The 17676-nt window shown below is 44.6% G+C and overlaps 1 protein-coding gene across 1 annotated transcript in view; it reads left to right on the top strand.

Annotated features, from left to right (window-relative positions):
* LOC136144073 (phospholipid-transporting ATPase IB) overlaps positions 1-17676 on the top strand; it is a 389187-nt gene that overhangs the window by 252848 nt on the left and 118663 nt on the right. The window contains exon 29 of the mRNA XM_065901698.1: positions 1597-1675. Coding sequence (XP_065757770.1) covers positions 1597-1675 — 79 coding nt within the window. The remainder of the gene's footprint in view (positions 1-1596; positions 1676-17676) is intronic.

The raw sequence follows: 17676 nt of genomic DNA, 5'->3' as shown, positions 1-17676 counted from the left end.
AGGTGAACGCAGGAATCAAGTCAGACGCGGCTGTTGTTTCTCAGTCTGGAGAATCAGTAAAGAGAAGACATCTAGACAGACAAGGAGTAGGGATCCAGGGCTGAGCTGAGCAGGAGCAGGCTTAGGTGTTGCAGGGTCCTCCGATCAAGAGTAGCCAAGGGATCTGGTGGGTCACTGGCCAGCCAGCCACATCTGGGGGGCAGCGGTGAGGACCCACCCTGAGGAGGGCACTTGCCCAGCTGGACTGGAGGCAGAGATACCCATATGCCTGCATTTGCCATGTTTCCATCTCCAGTGTTCATGCAGGAGGGGTTTCAGAGGCTGGAACTGAGGCTCATTGCCCCGTTCAGTTAAGACAGCAGGTGCTGGTTGAGTGTGTGACCAGCCTGTGTGACCACCGCCGGGGCCTGAGAGAGGGTCATCCGGGAGTCCTGGGCAAAGAGCGGTCCCTGAAGACCTTGTTCTGAGCCAGGTGTTGTGACAGTCCTCCTTCAGAGCGGCCTCATGTTCTGGAAAGCCTGATAGCTGTGTCCACATCTGGAAAAAATACGAGGGATCCTGCTGGATCTCGTGTCTTCCACACACAAGGAGATGGGAGTGACTGATTGTGTCCTTGTTCACGGTGGCCCTGTTCATGAGAAATAGGGTCTCTTTGTTCAGCGTGAACAAATCTGTGATCAACAGAATCAAATCTGTGATCTACAGAGTTTGAATTCAAAGGCTGCATAAGGTTGGGGTAGGGAGTGGACCCATTGGAAAGAGCAGAGATGAGAGTGCTTGGACACTAACCTGCAGGCATTTTGAAGATGGGGGGTGGCATGTAAAGGGCAGGGAAGAGATAGGGAAATCATCAACATTAAAGTAGGAAGATCTCATTGTCTTTTCATTTCTCATCATTTTCAGTTGTCCCGTCACTAGTTAAGAGCACGCTATATGGCAGTTCCTTGTATGATGTGTAGATTTTTAAAGAAATTCAATCTGGTTTTAGTAATTCTTTCATCTCAGGGTTAAAAGCATGATTGAAATGCATTTATGAATCTGTAATTTAGAAGAAATGACTGGTTTAGAACTAAAGTTCTGTTGTTTGACCTTTTAAGTGTTAAACAGAATCTTTAACTCTGAATGATACTCATCTAAATCCTAAAAACCGGAAATGGGAGGGATATTCAGGGGTGAAACAAGAGAGTGAGCGTGCTGTGTGAGAATTCACATGTTAAATGTTTTTAATGCTTTCCAAAAGGATGGTTTCAGTCTCTTCAGTCCCACTGTGACCTGTTACCCCTTTTTTTTGAGTGATGGTAAAATGTTGCTGGCTTGCTTTCAGTTCTAAAGGAAATGGATCATCATTTATTTTTCAGATGTGGGTAGATTGTATATTGTCCTGTGTATATGTGAATATCTCTTTAGGTCTTTGTACTCAAGGAATATTATCTGGAGACAGCCGGCTCATTTGTAGCTAAAAAGGAGGAAATTGGTTTTTTCCGCCTTCTGGAGCTGGAATTGCCGCCCGCATCCCTGACAGTGAGGGGCTTGTTGAGCCACACAGAGGTCAAGAGTGTGGGCAGTTCCTGACAGCCTCGGTCTGTTTTCCCTTAGGTTTTCTGGGGTCACTGCATCAACGCCTTGGTCCACTCGCTCATCCTCTTCTGGTTTCCCATGAAAGCGCTGGAACATGGTAGGTAATGGCTTCGTGATTCAACTCTCAGCAAGTAGCTTTGCAGCCCCTCCACACCAGTTGTTCACAAATTTTTTTCCCAGTTCCACAGGCCTAGAGATCACAGGAACAAATTTCAGAAGAAAAACATACATAACATCTAATGAGAGCTAGTCTCGAACTTTATAGCTTGTAGGTTTCACCCCTTCTGGCTCTAAGAACCCATTTTCTTTCCAGTTGCCTGGAGAGTTTAAATACTAGGAATTTGAAACTTTATTTTTAATAACCATTTGAGTCAAGGATTTTGAAGAAAAGCACTTTACTATAATGAAACATCAATGCCTCTTGCCCTCGTGTTTGAAATTTTCTGTTAATTACTTGGGCTTTCGTTTTCCAAACCTGATGCACCTCTATGCCAAATAACTCAAATCTCATGAGAGTATAATTTTATACCCTGTCTTCTGAAACTCTCTTTTCCTTGATGTACACTTTTCATGCAAATATTTAAAGTTTGTTGCAGGGCAGACTATTCCAGTTGTTTTAACCTTCGCTGAGCTGGAGGAGGGTATGTTTGTTCGCATTAATATATCCAAAATGTGGCTTCTTAAAGAGACATACCTTTTAATCTCAAAAAATGAAAATGTATTATGAGAATGTCAGTCTATTACCCCTCTCAAATCATAATAATACCCCCGGGGAAAGTTACGCCAAATGTTGACTAGACAAGGCCTCTGACTGTTCAGAGAACCAAAGGATATGAAGTTTCCAAGCTTCTTTGTCTCTTCTTCCAAGCTTCTGTGGCCGTGGTTTTTGTGCTTCAGACGGACATGATTCATCCTCACTGATGTGCTTTAACCTGTCAAATACTGATTGTTAGAGAAAATGCATGCACAGCCAATGTGTTATATGTCTTATGACTGATGCTGTTTCATCAGACCTCCTTTCCTTTCAAGGGTCCCTGAGTCTCTTGCTTACTTGTGTGTGTGCTCAGTTGTGTCTGACTTTTTGTGATCCATGGGCTGTAGACTGACAAGTTCCTCGGTCCATGGACTTTCCCAGGCAAGAATACTGGAGTGGGTTGCTATTTCCTACTTCACGCCTGAGTCTCTAAAGCAGAAAGTAAAATTTTTTGCTTCTAGCCTCACCCCCAAAGGGGCATTCTAGATGAATCATTCTTTGGACGGTGATGCTTTCCTGTGATTCATCTTTATGTGTTGCTGTTGTGAAGTCGTTTCAGTCGTGTCTGACTCTTTGCGGCCCCGTGGACTGTAGCCCACCACCTTCCTCTGTCATGAGATTTCCCAGGCAAGACTACTGGAGTGGGTTGCCATTTCCTTTACATGTAGTGGCCTTAATTTATTGGGTTGGCCAAAGAGTTCTTTTTTCATAAGATCATACAGGAAAACCTGAACAAACCTTTTGACCAACCCAATATTTTGAAATGATTTTGTGATTAAGGGCTTACAAATGTAAGAGTGTTGACTGTGCTTTGTATTAGAAGCTCTGGCAGTTTGGTGATAAAGTGGCTGTCTTTGTATCAGGCTGGGCTGGTGATGGGAGACAGTTTGTCTGCTGAGCACAAGAGCGGCTTTGGTACGTGTCCTCTGGTCCCCAAGCCCAGCTTTTTGTGCATAGGAAGACTTGTACTCATACTGACTCTGTATTATCTCTAGGCCCACCACCCTCTTATGTCTATGCGGACTCTGTAAATATGCAGTGCTTGCTTTGGACTCATAGATATTTTGCAAGATGGTCCTTTACTTGCCCGCTTCAGAAGGAACTAGTGTGACTCCATCAGATCAGATGGTTTTCTGATCCTGAGTCAACATTATGTACTTTGAGATGGCGGCTTGTAGTTTATGGTGGGATCACTATTGTTTACCTAGATCACATCACATAAATCCATCCACTCTCGCAATGTGGTCTATATTTAAAAGAAGATAGATCCCCAACAGTTACTAGTTTACCTAAGAGATGTCACCAACTAAATTTCAAGTTAGCTTCCACCACATGGCTTCCCTGGTAGTTGAGTTGGTAAAGAATCCCCCTGCAATGCAGGAGACCTCAGTTCAATTCCTGGGTTGGGAAGATCCACTGGAAAAGGGGTAGGCTACCCACTCCAGTATTCTTGGGCTCCCCGTGTGGCTCAACTGGTAAAGAATACACCTGCAATGTGGGAGACCTGGGTTTGATCCCTGTGTTAAGAAGATCCCCTGGAGAAGGGAAAGGCTACCCACTCCAGTATTCTGGCCTGGAGAATTCCATGGACTGTATAGTCCCTGGGGTCGCAAAGAATCGGACACAACTGAGTGACTTTCACTTTATCTGCTTCATCCAGATTAGCAATTTGCCTAGCAACCAAAAAGATGACTTTTTTCCATTTTTTAATCACCACCATGGTTAGCATCATGATTTCATCATATTTATTAAGCCTTCTGCATAGAGGTTTTCTTTTGGTTATATTATAAACAGTAACCTTTTGACTGAAACTGTTGAAGGTGAAATGAATAGCAAGTGTGAAGTCTATCTGGTAAAGAACAACAGAAGACTGTTGGTGTTTTGGTCACTAGTTGATGTCCTCTAGCAAATGGAATGAATATTGTAGGATTCATCTCTCAATTCTCAGTATTAGTACACCACAAACATGATTACAGTGTCCCTCAGCCCTATTCTTTGATGTGATATTTATCTCCAAGGCCCTGTGATAGAGTCTAAGGGTGGTGGGTAAACATGGCAACATGGGTCTCACCGTCAAGGCATTCAAAGTCTGGTAAGGGATGCGGATAATTCTAGTTCAGGCAGAAAGTAACTCTCAAGTAAAATCCAGAGGAAGCGCTCTCAGATTGCAGGGGGCTGAGAGAGATGTCTTTCATTTAAGATGACTCATGGCTTGTTGGAGGGGATAAGGTGTAGGCTTAGCCTGGAAGTCCAGGCAGAGTGAAATGAGAGGGTTGGAGGGAAGAGCTGAATGAAGGTGGTGATTCAGGACAGATGCAGAGAGTTTGAGAAGTTCATTCCTTACTGAGAGGAAGGCAGAAGAGTTGGAGAAGGTGGGTGAAAACTGGACTGCAAAGAACTTGGAATGCAATGTTAAGAAGCCAAGACTCCATTTGGAATAATTGAACAGTCAGTAGCATTTAGATTGAGCTGAGTATTTTGAGCAGAGCAGTTTTGGGAAGTTGACTCCATCACATCTTGTAAAGCCGATAGTAGAAGGAAAACTGATAGCAGGAGCCCTGGTTAGGTCTGCAGCCGTTCCAGGGAGCTTAAGTAGGGTTAAACCTGGGACTAGGGCGTGTTTAGTGAGGGGAGAACTTGTTTTGAGAAGAAGTCCTTCAGCAGAATCATGGCAGACCTGTGATGTGCCAGGTGCCAAGGGCGTGGTGGACATAAACGCAGCTTGTCTTGCTCTCTGGGAGAGTCTGTGAGATCAGAGCTGACAATTGGGAAGAAGAACATGTTAGATGATCAGGAATTACGCATGTAATTGCTTAATGGCCAGTGTGCAGTGTTCTACAGGCTGCTGGGGAGCTTGTAATACCGGGACATAATCTAGTCGAGTGGGTCAAGGAAGCATCTTCTCCAAGAAAATAAGTAGTACTTAAGTTCTTAAAAAAAGGAACAGGGGGTGAGCAGGTGGGGCAGGAGAGGTGTAGGGAAAGTAGGGGAGAAAGAGCGTTCCCGACAGGGAGCGCAAGCACATGGGGCTTGTGCTGCCCAGGAGCTGGGAGAGTCCTCGGACAGTGGCCCCCAAGGGGGTGCAGGGGATGGACTCGGGATCTTGTTCAGCCTTTGGTGAGCACTTCTGGACCCTGAGCTTCCCTGGCCATGGACAGCGAATCCCCTCCCTACCGCCTTTCCCCCCATCCTTGTGCAGCTGTGAGTCAAAACATGACTGCACACATTTCCAGCATCCCTTCTGCATCTGCAGCAGCACCTTAGTCGAGAGGGCAGTAGCAGAGGGGTGTTAGGTTGAGGGTCAGTTCACTAAAACCCAGATATGGCCCTTTTTCAGGGAGAGGTTTGGGGTGGGAGAGTTACACCCCAGGCTTGCCTCTGAGGAAGACAAGACAACCGTGTAGAGAAGTGCATGAGGTCTGGCAAGAGCGCGGGTCTTTGTGTATTTGTCTTTTTAGTGAAAGGAAGGAAGTCAGAGGGGGAAATCAAAAAGCTTGCAAGTTTGAGAAGAACCAGGATGTGGCAGCTGATTTGATTATTTGTTCACGGGCTGATTGCCCTAAATAACAATGAGCTCCTGTTAACACTTTGAACCACCCCTTAGAAGGAGGCATTCACCCCGTTCCCAAAGAAGTGTTGGAAAATAGCTCCAATTTGAGACAAACGAGGGCATCGTCAAACCACGGGGACCCTGATCTCACAGAACAGTGCTTTGGGCCCCCCACTCCCGCTCCAGCCCCAAGTCCTGCCAGAAGCTGTCCGTCAGCCGCAGGCTACACTCAGCCCTGAGGACCTTTGCTGAGATCCACAGAGCGGCTTGGTTGCAGTGCTTTATACTCTGTGGACTGCATCGTCAGTATGGTGGATTTTACCAGGAAATTCTCTCCAGGCGTCCTGGAGAGAGGCTTAGGTACAGACAGTGCTGGTCACCCCCAGCATAGAGGCTTAGGTACAGACAGAGCTGGTCACCCCCAGCATCACTGTTGGCAAGAAACGTTTCTGAGAGGTGCTAGCCCATCGATCATTCCTTAAGAAGCGTCCAAGAATTTTGCTTTGCTTATTTCTGCGTGGTTTTGGATAGAATTTTCAAAGCAGTGCTCGGCTGATGGAGTTTGTGATGATTCATTTCAAGTTTCAAAATACATTTTTCCACTCCAGCAATTCTGTAGTAAATCAAATTTCTTCCAACCATCACAACCTTATGCTCATGGCCATGGCCAGTCTGCAGCTCCCACCCTTCAAACTTAAACGTGATTCTAGGTTAAAACCAGAGATGTCACCTTTGCAGGAACTGAAATTCACCAAGACTTTGGTGTTGGGCCACTCTTGGACTTTCCAGTGGTGTATGCAGTTTGCATATTTGAGCAATCCTCCTTGAAGTGGAATGTGGTTATTGGCAAATCCGTTTTGATTTTTTAAAAAGGAAATTTTCAGATTTTGTTTTTCTTGATGGAATTTAAGAGGGAAGGGATAGGAATATACTTAACATCAGAGAAAAATGGCCCCCAAAAAAAGATTTATTCTTGATTCCTCCCTGTCTACATTCTGGAAACCATCCCCATCCCTTTCCAGAAGAAATGCGATGTAGATACTTATTGTATTGGCACTAATTAAGGAGCAGGATCTCTGAACATTTTTGAAGATAGCTACATTATATTTTCTAATAAATGTGCTGCTGTGAGATGAGACATGTTTTATAAACTGAAATGATGGTATACCTGTATAAAATGAGATGTAGGGTACTTCTCTCTGCCTGTGGCAGTACTGGGTCATTTTAGCTTGAATTATTTATGACCCTATACCTGGTTACTATAAACTTGGTTATTTTTACGTCACGTAAGTTTCACATTAAGCTAAATTGGGGTTAGATTGCCCTTGTTCTCTGAGATTGCATCTTCTTAAAATCAATTACTTATTCATTAAAAAAAAAAAGACAAGTGACTATGTCCTTTGTGCCCTGTCCCTGTTGGCAGATGTAGTACAAGTAGCAGCAGGCAGATTCCCTGCCCTCGTGGAGTTCACGGGGGACAAAGCAGGACTGAACAGAAAGTGTAATGACAGGACAATCAAGGTCAAATGGTGTGTGTTCCAAAGACCACTGATCTGGCCCCAGGTTTGAGGACTGCCCCCTAGAGGATGTGTTACATAGTTGAAGGATGAGTGGGAGGAGAGAGCTGGGAACAGAAGGGAGGGAAGGGTTTCAGACTGTGGGAATAGCATGGGTAAGAGGCTGTGATTCAGAGTCAGAGAAGACATGTGTGGGTAGAAGACTGAGAAGCGAGGCTGTGAGATCGATTGCCTAGGGATGGTAAAGGATGGAGACCAAGAGATGAGACCTTTCCCAGTCTTGGGGACTAGTGAGCCTTTTCACGTATAAGTTCAGCGGGAGTCACTGATGGGTTATAAGCAGAGAGCCAAGTAGCTGATGAATTTCAATGTGACGCCACTGGCCAGAACGATTTTTGGCATCCAGCTGGTTGACTGTTGCTTAGATTGTATAGTGACAGTGTCAGAGACGTGGACGGATTAGAGGACTACTAAGGGGGCAGAATTGGAAGGATCTAAAATCACTGCAGATAGTGATTGCAGCAATGAAATTAAAACACTCTTACTCCTTGGAAGGAAAGTTATGACCAACCTATTTTAATATGACCAGCATATTAAAAAGCAGAGACATACTTTGCCAACAAAGGTCTGTCTAGTCAAGGCTATGGTTTTTCCAGTGGTCATGTATGGTTGTGAGAGTTGGACTGTGAAGAAAGCTGAGCACTGAAGAATTGCGGTGTTGGAGAAGACTCTTGACAGTGCCTTGGACTGCAAGGAGATCCAACCAGTCCATCCTAAAGGAGATCAGTCCTGGGTGTTCATTGGAAGGACTGATGCTGAAGCTAAAACTCCAATACTTTGGCCACCTGATGCGAAGAACTGACTCATTTGAAAATACCCTGATGCTGGGAACGATTGAGGGCAGGAGGAGAAGGGGATGACAGAGGATGAGATGGTTGGATGGCATCATCGACTCGATGGACATGGGTTTGGGTGGACTCCAGGAGCTGGTGAGGGACAGGGAGGCCTGGCGTGCTGAGGTTCATGGGATCGCAAAGAGTCGGACACGACTGAGCAACTGAACTGAACTGAACTGAACTGAATATTGCATTAATGAAAACTTCCCTGGTGTATCTGACTGTGTGTGCATGTGTGCCAAGTTGCTTTAGTTGTGTCCGACTCTGTGCAACCCCATGGACTGTAGCAGCCGAGCTCCTCTCTCTATGGGGATTCTCCAGGCAAGAATATTGGCCTGGGTTGCTGTGCCTTCCTCCAGTGGACCTTCCCAACGCAGAGATCAAACCTGCACCTCCTGCAGGGCAGGCAGATTCTTTACCACTGAGCCACCTGGGAAGCCAATATTTTTTCAAAAAGATAATAATAAACTGTACAGCTTGGACTTCTTCCATGCCCCAAAGTATGATTCATTAGCCATTTCTATTTTGCACTGTTGACAACTTCTGTAAACTGACATGTATTTTACACAGTTGGGTTTGACGTAACGCTGTAAAAAGTATGAGCCAGAGTTCCTAGATTTCACCTTTAGAACTCTGCCAAGAAGTTGAATCAAGGTGAATTAGGGTAGGAACAGCTGCTGCAACAAACAACCCCCAAATATCGAGGATTTAGCCCGATAAAGGCTAATTCTGCCTCATGTCATCATCAAATGGAATAGTATATTGTCCATGGTATATTGACACTGTTTTCTATTTTCTGCATTTGTGATGCCCTGGTATTAGGCACCTTGATCCTGGAAAAGGTCAGTTTTCATTCCAATCCCAAAGAAAGACAGTGACAAAGAATGTTCAAACTACTGCATAATTACACTCATCTCACACTAACAAAGTAATGCTCAAAATTCTCCAAGCCAGACTTCAACAGTATGTGAACCGTGAACTCCCAGATGTTCAAGCTGGATTTAAAAGGCAGAGGAACCAGAGATCAAATTGCCAACATCCACTGAATCATTGAAAAAAACAAGAGAATACCAGAAAAGCATCTGCTTTGTTGACTACACCAAAGCCTTTGACTGTGTAGATCATAACAAACTGTGGAAAATTCTTCAAGAGATGGGAATACCAGACCACCTGACCTGCCTCCTGAGAAATCTGTATGCAGGTTAAGAAGCAACAGTGAGAACTGGACATGGAACAACAGACTGGTTCCAAATCAGGAAAGGAGTACGTCAAAACTGTATATTGTCACCCTGCTTTTAACTAATATGCAGAGTACACCATGAGAAATGCCACGCTGGGTGAAGCACAAGCTGGAATCAAGATTGCTGGGAGAAATATCAATAACCTCAGATATGTAGATGACACCACCGTTATGGCAGAAAGCAAAGAAGAACTAAAGAGCCTCTTTTTTTTTTTTTTCATTTATTTTTATTAGTTGGAGGCTAATTACTTTACAATATTGTAGTGGTTTTTGTGATACATTGACATGAATCAGCCATGGATTTACATGTATTCCCCATCCTGATCCCCCCTCCCACCTCCCTCTCTACCTGATCCCTCTGGGTCTTCCCAGTGCACCAGGTCCAAGCACTTGTCTCAAAGAGCCTCTTGATGAAAGTGAAAGGAGAGTGAAAAAGCTGGCTTAAAACTCAACTTTCAGAAAACGAAGATCATGGCATCCAGTCCCATCACTTCATGGGAAATAGATGGAGAAACAATGGAAACAGTGACAGACTTTATTTTCTTGGGCTCCAAAATCACTGCAGATGGTGACTGCAGCCATGAAATTAAAAGACACTTGATCCTTGGAAGAAAAGCTATGACCAACCTAGACAGCATATTAAAAAGCAGAGACATTACTTTGCTGACAAAGGTCCATCTAGTCAAAGCTATGGTTTTTCCAGTAGTCATGTATGGATGTGACAGTTGGACTATAAAGAAAGCTGAATGCCAAAGAATTGGTGCTTTTGAACTGTGGTGTTGGAGAAAACTCATGAGAGTCCCTTGGACCTCAAGGAGAACAAACCAGTCAATCCGAAAGGGCATCAGTCCTGAATATTCATTGGAAGGATTGATGCTGAAGCTGAAACTCTAATACTTTGGCCACCTGATGCAAAGAACTGACTCCTTGGAAAAGACCCTGATGCTGGGGAAGATTGAAGGCAGGAGGAGAAGAGGACAACAGAGGATGAGATGGTTGGTTGGATGGCATTACCGACTCAATGAACATGAGTTTGAGCAAGCTTCAGAAGTTGGTGGTGGATAGGGAAGCCTGGTGTGCTGGAGTCGCAAAGAATTGGACACAACTGAGTGACTGAACTCAACTGATCCTGGAGAGACTATGTTCCCAGTGTTGGCTGATCCCTAGAGCAGACAGCTCCCCTGCAGGCTTGCCTTTGATATCCAGCCAACAGTTCTGGCGCCCCCAGACATCTCTGTATCTTAGCCTCTCACACCAGACTAACGTTCTCTACCCTAAATCACCCTGGACCAGGTATCACATAGCTAGGGATCAACCTTGAACCCAGAGGCTGTTGAAATTATTGACACTATCCAACCCCGAGTTTACACCCTGCCTTGTCCATTTTATCCTGTGAAAACCCAAATAAAAGCTCTGGGTCATGTCTTCCCCTCTTCCCTCCTGCCTGACCCTGCTGTTTCCCCACGTGGCCCTGCCTGACATCCTGTGTGTCCTGTTTTTAGGCATCCTTGAGTGTAAACTTTGCCCTTCATGACCATCACATCCATGTCTATTTCTCTTCTGACACCTGGTTAAAACAAGCCCTGGGTTCATCTCCATAGTGGTGCTTCATCTGTTCTTAGCCCCCGAGTTCACCCTTAGCCTCACACAGGGACAGGAGAGGGCCGGGAGGATTGATGGCTCTTAACCTTCTTTGGCAGGACAGGATCCATTACTTCTGATTGGCGAGAACTAGTCACAGGGCCTGCCTAGGTAGGAAGAGCCTTGAACTGTCCCTAGACTCTGCTCCTGGGAGTCAGAAACAAGCCTGTGCCTACAAGATGGCTGTTTGACATCGACAGGCAGTCGAGTTTATTTTCCATCATTTTCACTTCCTCTTTAAAATCTATTTTTAGTAAACAAGAATGAAAAAAGAGAAAGGTTGAAATCTGAGTTTCATATCCTTAACTTTATCCAGCAGAAATGTCAGTACAGAGGAGAAAATCCAGAAAAAGGCTTATATAACCAGGAACTTAACCCAGTGCTGGTTCTCAATGTAATTATAATCACTAACACTTGTATAAACTCTACCTTTTAGAAATGCCTTTCAATAGTGTATGGCACTCTACAGAAAAAGGAAAAATGAATCTTCTCTTCATGAATACACAGCATCAGAAGCAAAAAGAATCATTTCAGTTGTCATACAGACAGGGAAGACATTTGAGCAGGATGACTTCTAAGTGCATTTGTAAGTGAGTTCTTTGACACTTGGAAGACATTTTCACTCTTGATATTCATCCAGTAGTAGCTGGTTGGCATTGTACCTCTGAGCCTCTGCCATCTTAAGAGGCCCCAAGAGTGAGATGGGGAGAGGAGAGCCTGTTAATGTGCTGGAGCAAGGGCTGCTCTGAATTGGTGCTGCTGAAGGTTAGAGGCTCAGATGCTAAAAGATCCACTTGCAAAGCAGGAGACGCAGGTTCAATTCCTGGGTCGGGAAGATCTCCTGGATAAGGAAATGGCAACCCACTCGAGTATTCTTGCCTGGGAAATCCCACGGACAAAGGAGCCTGGCAGGCTGCAAAGAGTCGGATACGACTGATTGACTCACACACACACTGAATTGGTGCTGCTGAAGCAAAAGGTTGGAAGAAAGAGAACAGGAGGGACTTGGCATCTGCTCTCCAGCCAAAATTCTTGGCAGGTGCCCTGCTGTCTGTCAAGGGAACAGTGCCATCTCCCTAATTCTTCCTCTGGAGTCAGATGTGTGCTCGATGCTGTGATTTTGAATCCAGTCCTCCACAGGTTCTTAACACACCAAAAACACATGTATGCATTCACGCCATCTGTTTTCTTGATTATTGAGCCCTGGCTGCACAGGACTACACTGTAACTTAAGCTTCAGATTTTGCTTTTCGTCAAAGCCCTCTCTGAACACGTTTTTGTGGTTTAGCCGGGTCATAATGTAGTGTGTTTAATGAGCATTTCATTGAAATGGCATCTTTATAAGATGTCATCAGCCTAGCCCCTTGGAAGCCTCTGAGGTAAGTTCCCCGATCATTCTGCCTGTTTAGAAAACGAGACAGACTTACCCCACAAACATTCTTGGAGAGCATTTTGCATGCAGCGTTTGGGGCTGTCACTAGTCACTGGAGGGTCCATGTGGGTTTGTCGTCATTGTTCACACCAGTCGGTTTAGTGTCTGGGTTTGTCAACCTCATTTGGCTATTCCTACATCATGCTAGTCCCTGACTCCAACCTGACTTTGTAGATAACGTAAGTCTGGACCAACAGGCTGGGCGGCTGCTGAGGGTCTGTGGGTCCTGAAGCCACGGCATGATTTCTGCCTGGAGGAGAATCAGGACAGGGCTTCAGGCTCCCGTAGTACCACCTTTGATGCACATGGTCATCCCATCATCGTATCAGATTTTACCCCACATGCAACCCCACCAGATCATTCTATATGTGACCAACAAGTGAGACAAGCATCTTTCCCACTCTTACGGCTTCGTTTACCTTGCAGAGCTCTTTCCCTGGACCGCAGGGATGGAGAGCACACACTGTCCCCCTTTGTTTCAGCTCTCATCTAGGGAGAGCTGATCCTCAATCTCGATCTCCTGGCTGACCTCACATGGTCCAGTGAGACGCTGCGGGGAGTGCTGACACAACAGGCAGCCCACTTCGCTCCTCTTCCCTCGTCCCCCTTCCCCCTCAATCCCTCTCTCTCTCCCCCTCCCTCCCCTACCCCGCCCTGGGTCTGCTGGGCCTGTGTGCTAGTGATGGTTTCTACTGGGAGATGCTCAATGTCCTGCTGGTGAATAAAGGTGTGTTGAGATCACCTCTCTCCACCTGTGCATTGGATGGGTTTCTCTTACTGGGACCTTCTCAGAACCTGGAATGGCTTGGCTCCAGCCGACGTCACCACCTGATGCAGCGCAGGCATCCACCCCCATGTCTCTAGGTGGATGTATTTCCTTTTGTGCCTGAACTGTCCTTTCCCCTCTCTCTGCCCCCTTCCTCCCTACATCCATCTGTGCCCCCGTGCTGCTTCATCTGCAGTAATCTTATCATCGCTTACATAGATGGTGGATAAATGTGTTCTAAAGGCTGGCTTGGGAACCCAATGACTTACCTTGGTTTAGGGGTTCTTTATCTCCTATTTAAAAAGTTACTTGAATTTTAAATACCCTGCTAAAATGAAAACAGCTAAGCTATAGGAAAGTTGCTTTTCTGAGTAGAGTGGTGGATCTTAACAGTACTGTTAAGATTAAGCAAAACAGGAAGAAATAATTTGTGAGTAGTGTGCTGCAGAAATAATAAAGTGGACAGTCCAAATGGACTTTTCCAGCCTTGAATTATAAGCAAGCTGTAGCTTATGAATGTGTTCATTCACCAATGATCATTTAAGACTTGGTGTCTTTTCTTCAAGAGGATGCTACTGGCAAATTTTTCATAAGAACTGATTCCAACAGGTATTTCCCTCTAAAGCAGTCAAAATATAACTTTTAAGAGAACACACTATTTTGTGGGAATTTCCCCAACAGGGCGGGCCAAGCAGTGACTTGTGAGTTGTTTAGTGGATGCTCTTTTCCGAGGCTGTTGGTATGGTCAGAATCACAGGTTAGTTTGGGAATTTCTCCTTCAAGGAATGAATTATTCCCAGATGGTATTAGTTTCGATTGGGCTGGGAGATGCTCCTTCCTAAGCAGAAACTTAAAACACAGTGTTGAGTTATCCTTGAAAAATGATGAGTTGGAATAATAGGGTTATCTTGGCTTCACTAATCTTAAGTGTATTCAGGTGAACTCAGGTACAAGCCAGTTATTTAATGCCAGTAGCATTGTACTATCATGGCAAGGTAGAAATGCATGCCTTATAAAATTCTAGAAGCTACAGTTAGAAGAGGTCCCTGGGTTTCACTACCTGTTTCTTCTGTTTGTGCCAAATTCCCAGCATGGTGGTCCATGGTCTTAAGGGTCTCCATGGAGATGCTCTCTCCATCAGTGAGGTCTCGGCCCTGGAGGTGATCACAGGGTTTGCCCCTTTAAAGGCCATCAAGCAATGGCAGTTCCATCTCTTTGTACCAAGGCCTAACCTTACTTCTCTCCTGATGGTGTGAGCTGTGAGGTCCTAACATACTCTGCTCCTCAGCCTGCTACAGGCAAGGGGCGTTCCCTTCATTCACCACTCTTATTTCAGGGTGTGTTCTCTGTATTTGTTCCAGCTCCTCTGTTTTCTTTCCTCTAATACTGTGATTCTCAACATGGGGAATTTTCCCCAGGGGACCTCGGCAGTGTCCGGAGGCAATTTTTGTTGTCACAACTTGGTGGTGGATACTCCCGGCTCACAACCAGGGAGTGGGTACTATTCTCATCCCATGGATGGAGACCAGGCAGGCTGCTGAACACCCTACCATCACAGGGACAGCACCCCCAACTGAGAGGGAAAAGTGGACCCCGAAGAATAAAAGAAGACAACTTCAGGGGGGGAAATAACTAGATTAAGAAGAATTCTTTTGAAATACCAACACCTAATGGGAAAGGAACTTTCTAGGAGAGAAAGAAGGTGGAAATGAAAGTGAGATTCATTGGGAGAAAATAATAGCAAATGAAGAAACAGACAAAGGATTAATCTCAAAAATATACAAGCAACTCCTGAAGCTCAATTCCAGAAAAATAAATGACCCAATCAAAAAATGGGCCAAAGAACTAAACAGACATTTCTCCAAAGAAGACATACAGATGGCTAACAAACACATGAAAAGATGCTGCACATCACTCATTATCAGAGAAATGCAAATCAAAACCACAATGAGGTACCATTACACGCCAGTCAGGATGGCTGCTATCCAAAAGTCTACAAGCAATAAATGCTGGAGAGGGTGTGGAGAAAAGGGAACCCTCTTACACTGTTGGTGGGAATGCAAACTAGTACAGCCATTATGGAAAACAGTGTGGAGATTTCTTAAAAAACTGGAAATAGAACTGCCATATGACCCAGCAATCCCACTGCTGGGCATACACACTGAGGAATCCAGATCTGAAAGAGACACGTGCACCCCAGTGTTCATCGCAGCACTGTTTATAATAGCCAGGACATGGAAGCAACCTAGATGCCCATCAGCAGATGAATGGATAAGGAAGCTGTGGTACATATACACCATGGAATATTACTCAGCCATTAAAAAGAATTCATTTGAATCAGTTCTAATGAGATGGATGAAACTGGAGCCCATTATACAGAGTGAGGTGAGCCAGAAAGATAAAGAACATTACAGTATACTAACAGATATATACGGAATTTAGAAAGATGGTAACGATGGCCCTATATGCAGGGCAGAAGAAGAGACGCAGAAGTACAGAACAGACTTTTGAACTCTGTGGGAGAAGGGGAGGGTGGGATGTTTCGAAAGAACAGCATGTATATTGTCTGTGGTGAAACAGACCACCAGCCCAGGTGGGAGGCATGAGTCAAGTGCTTGGGCCTGTTGGGCTGGGAAGATCCAGAGGAATCGGGTAGAGAGGGAGGTGGGATGGGAGACCGGGATGGGGAATTCGTGTAACTCTATGGCTGATTCATATCAATGTATGACAAAACCCACTGAAAAATAAAAATTAAAAAAAAAAAAACAAGAAAAGTGAGATTCATGTGGCAGAGATTCTGTAACACTTTGGGGTCCATTTCTCTCTCTCAGTTAGTGAGAACAATGTCTTATTTCCGGAGTTCACAGTTTCTCACTCAGAGTATGGCCTCACATGTCATCTAGCTTCTCTTTGCTGCCCTAGTTTCCTCATCTGAAACATGCAGGTCATAATGCCATTTCATAGCATTGCTGGAGCATCAAAGAAGTGTTAGGTATTTTAGTGTTGTGTATTAGCAATGTTAATAGTCATTTATTAGTATTAACATATATTAGTAAGCATACTCATGGAGGTAAAGTGCTTAGAACAGAGCCTGTCTTATGCTTAGTAACGTAATTTCTATTTTCAGTGTAGAATTAACAAACAGTTTTCTGTTCATTAAGTGTATATTCTTGAAGTATGAAGCACATTCTAAGTCCTCCATATGTAGACAAATGCTTTGTATGTTTAATTTCTTTTAGCACATGAGTCAACCAGCCTTTGTAACATTACTGTCGAAAGGAAATTCAGAAGTTGTCAAACCGTAATTGTAAACCTGGTTTTCAGCTTAACTTCCCAGCTGTTCTAAGTCTTCCATCTGATCAGCGTTTTCTCCAGACTCCGTCAGGGCTTCATGTAGGTAGAACTCAGGGCCCTCAGATCACTGCTCATCTCAGTTAAATGTCTTTTCTTCATTTGTGAACTCAGAGGGCAAGGCTAAGGATAGGAAATCCATCTTGAGCTAAAGCGAACAGGAGGTAGTTTGGAAACTCTCAGTTTAGGTCTGTACCTAACACAGCCCATGATGCCTCTTTGAGGATTCATCTGTCCTTATCCACCAGTTTTCTTACCAGGACTCAGGAGAAAGGGAACACCCTGTGGCTGGATCCAGGGTCCCATGACAATCATATTTTACCTGTGTCATTATGGTGTTTGACAAAACTAAATAGATTTTGATACTTTCATGAGTCAGATTCTTCAACAAACAGATGGGTAAATTGATGAGCCCAAATATACATGTACAACAGCTACTGGGCTGGAAATTTGAACACAAAAATCCCTGTTTACTTGGCCTATAGGCCACAGGTCTAATTTGGGTATAAAGAAAGAAGAAAAGGAGATTGGCAGTGTCACTCAAATAAACCATTTCTGGTTTTAAAACAGGTTTTCAACCCTCAAGGTAAAAATCAGACTTTTCACAGCAGGCTAGCTGACCTGAACTAGATAATTCTCTTGTGGCTCAGCTGGTAAAGAATCTGCCTGCAATGCGGGCGACCTGGGTTTGATCCCTGGGTTGGGAAAATCCCCTGCAGAAGGGAAAGGCTACCCACTCCAGTATTCTGGCCTGGAGAATTCTATGGACTGTATAGTCCATGGGGTCACAAAGAGTCAGACATGACTGAGCGACTTTCCCTTCACTTCTGTCTTAGTGATCATTATGTACGTTGGAAAATGGAAAAGCTGTAAAATTAAGGCTTCACATCCTAGTTATATTGTCTAGACATCGCGCATTGGATGTTTGCATTTACAGGCCCCCAGTAATTC

The sequence above is a fragment of the Muntiacus reevesi genome, chromosome 11, assembly GCF_963930625.1.
Source record: "Muntiacus reevesi chromosome 11, mMunRee1.1, whole genome shotgun sequence".
Classification (NCBI taxonomy): Eukaryota; Metazoa; Chordata; class Mammalia; order Artiodactyla; family Cervidae; genus Muntiacus; species Muntiacus reevesi.
The sequence above is the reverse complement of the archived record's forward strand: the minus strand, read 5'-3'. Positions and strand labels throughout refer to the sequence as shown.